The 2,400-nt window shown below is 41.2% G+C and overlaps 1 protein-coding gene across 1 annotated transcript; it reads left to right on the top strand.

Moving 5' to 3' along the window:
* LOC117057280 (olfactory receptor 6X1-like) lies at positions 1-1,002 on the top strand. Its single transcript, XM_033168121.1, has one exon. It carries the CDS (start codon positions 1-3, stop codon positions 1,000-1,002), a length of 1,002 nt encoding a protein of 333 aa, XP_033024012.1.
* The last annotated feature ends 1,398 nt before the right edge of the window (positions 1,003-2,400 follow it).

The following is a 2,400-nucleotide window of genomic DNA, read 5'->3' as shown; positions in this document are numbered from 1 at the left end:
ATGGAGGTAGCCAATGTAACATCCATCACGGAGTTCATTCTACTGGGATTCCCTGAATTTCATGGAATGAGGATGCCATTTGTTGGGATTGTCCTTCTGATGTACCTACTGTCCATTTCAGGCAACTGTCTCATCATCTCAGTGGTCTTCATGGAGCCCAAACTCCACACACCCATGTATTTCTTCCTCAGCAACTTCTCCTTGACTGAGCTCTGTAGCACCACAGCAGTGATACCCAAGATGCTGACTAATATCCTCTTGAACCAAAACACCATCTGCTTCACGTGTTGCCTGATACAAGTTTTATTTAGCTTCTCACTTGGAGCTATACAGTTCATCAACCTTGCCACCATGTCTTTTGATCGCTACACAGCCATTTGCAAACCCTTTTTTTACAATGCGATGATGACTAATAGACTATGTTTCCACCTGTCGTTAATGGCTTGGGTTGTAGGGTTTATAGCTACATTGTCTCAATCCATAGTTTTGTGGACTTACCCGTTCTGTGGACAGAATGTCATTGATCATTGCTTCTGTGATATCGGACCTATTTTGAAATTGGCTTGTGCTGACACAACTGTGATGGAGCTTGTAGGTCTCTTTTATGGTGCCATTGTTATGTGGGGTTCCTTTTTCTTTTCACTTATCTCTTACGCCAGCATTATAAACACCATATTGCGGATTCCATCTGTTACTGGACGTTCCAAGGCATTTTCCACATGTTCCTCTCATCTCACTATTGTTTGCCTATTCTATGGAGCAATGTTTTTCATGTACCTGAGGCCTTCGACCCAAAGTGACACCCAAATCAACAAAGTCGTGTTCCTTGTGACCATTGTTGCTTTGCCTCCCCTAAGCCCTTTCATCTTCACAATCCGAAACAGTGACTTCAAAACTGCTGCAAAAAGAGCAATGCGCAGAAGTTGCCACCTACCCTCCCTTGCTGTCATGAAATTAATCAAGATGGGGTCCTTGAAAAAATGTCCTCAACAAATTATTTAATGACTTTAGACTACTACAGTGGTACCTCGGTTGCAGATGCTTCAGGTTACAGACTCCACTAACCCAGAAATAGTATCTTGGGTTAAGAACTTTGCTTCAGGGTGAGAACAGAAATTTTGTGACAGTGGCACGGCAGCAGTGTGAGGCCCCATTAGCTAAAGTAGTACCTCAGGTTAAGAACAGTTTCATGTTAAGAATGGATCTCCAGAATGAATTAAGTTCTTAATCCGAGGTACCACTTTACTGAGATGAATGGCATATTGTTAGGTGTTTCCATGGATAGTTCCAAAAAGCAGGTCTATCTGCATATGGGAAGCCTAAAAATTGAGGACAAAGGTATTGATTACATGCATACTGCACAGAAGAGGCAAACAGAAAGTGAATCGGAACATTTGCAAAAACCTGCAGTGAAACCAACAGGGGGAGAGGTGTCTCGGTTTCAGTGAGAAAGAGAAGCTTGCAGACTCTTGGCACTAAGCACAAACAAAACAAGTTTCTCTGTATATGGCATGTAAACTCCTGTGGAATAACTGATGGTATTCAGGGGGTTGGACTGGATGGCCCTTGTGGTCTCTTCCAACTCTATGATTCTATGATTCTATAAAGCCTGGGTCATTTGCACTGTAAACAGGTAGCAGTAGTCTCTCTGAACAATGGCACACATTCTGTGGCAATAAACCCAAATTATGCACCCAAATCCACACTAGAGAGGGTGCTGCCAGGTTTGATTTTAGAGGTCTATTGCAGAAACCAATATAGGAAGCACAAAACGTCATAATTCAAAATTTGCATGTCTCTGATTTTTGCGATGAGTTTCTCCAATCAGTGTGAACTAAAATGCATATGTGAGGGTGAAGTGGGCATAAGAATTCATAAATTAGTGGGCGGGGGGAGCCTTCAAATGGCATTCTGTTAAAGGACACTTTTTTGGGGGGAAAATCAACGTATTTGTCAAAACTGCTTAGAAACATGAAACTATTAGGGAAAAGTCAAAATAAAATACTGTTGAATTTGCACTAAAATGCTGCTGAAGTTACATTAGACGTTTAAACAAAACAAAACCAGAAATTGCTACAAAATGTGAGGGACTGAATTTAAGATGATGGAGGAGGAGGAGGGAGGAGGAGGAGGAGGAGGAGGAGGAGGAGGAGGAGGAAGAAGAATCTCATTGTGAGACTTTTTGTGGGTGAGCTGAGAATTTGTTTGGATCATGGGTGAGAAACCCAGAGGCTGAGAGGAAGCACGTGTCAGAAGGAAAATGAACCGATGTTGATTATATATGTTAGTAAGTTTGCATTAATGTAAAAAGAAAAAGTTATATGTAATTCTGTACTTTGGAAATATTTTGTTTAACTTGCCTGTTGTTGCTTAGAGAGATTTTAAATATATTAAATTGCA

This window comes from Lacerta agilis, chromosome 14 (genome assembly GCF_009819535.1).
Source record: "Lacerta agilis isolate rLacAgi1 chromosome 14, rLacAgi1.pri, whole genome shotgun sequence".
In the NCBI taxonomy this organism is placed as follows: Eukaryota; Metazoa; Chordata; class Lepidosauria; order Squamata; family Lacertidae; genus Lacerta; species Lacerta agilis.
Note: the sequence above shows the minus strand (reverse complement) of the source record. Positions and strands in the feature narration are given on the sequence as shown.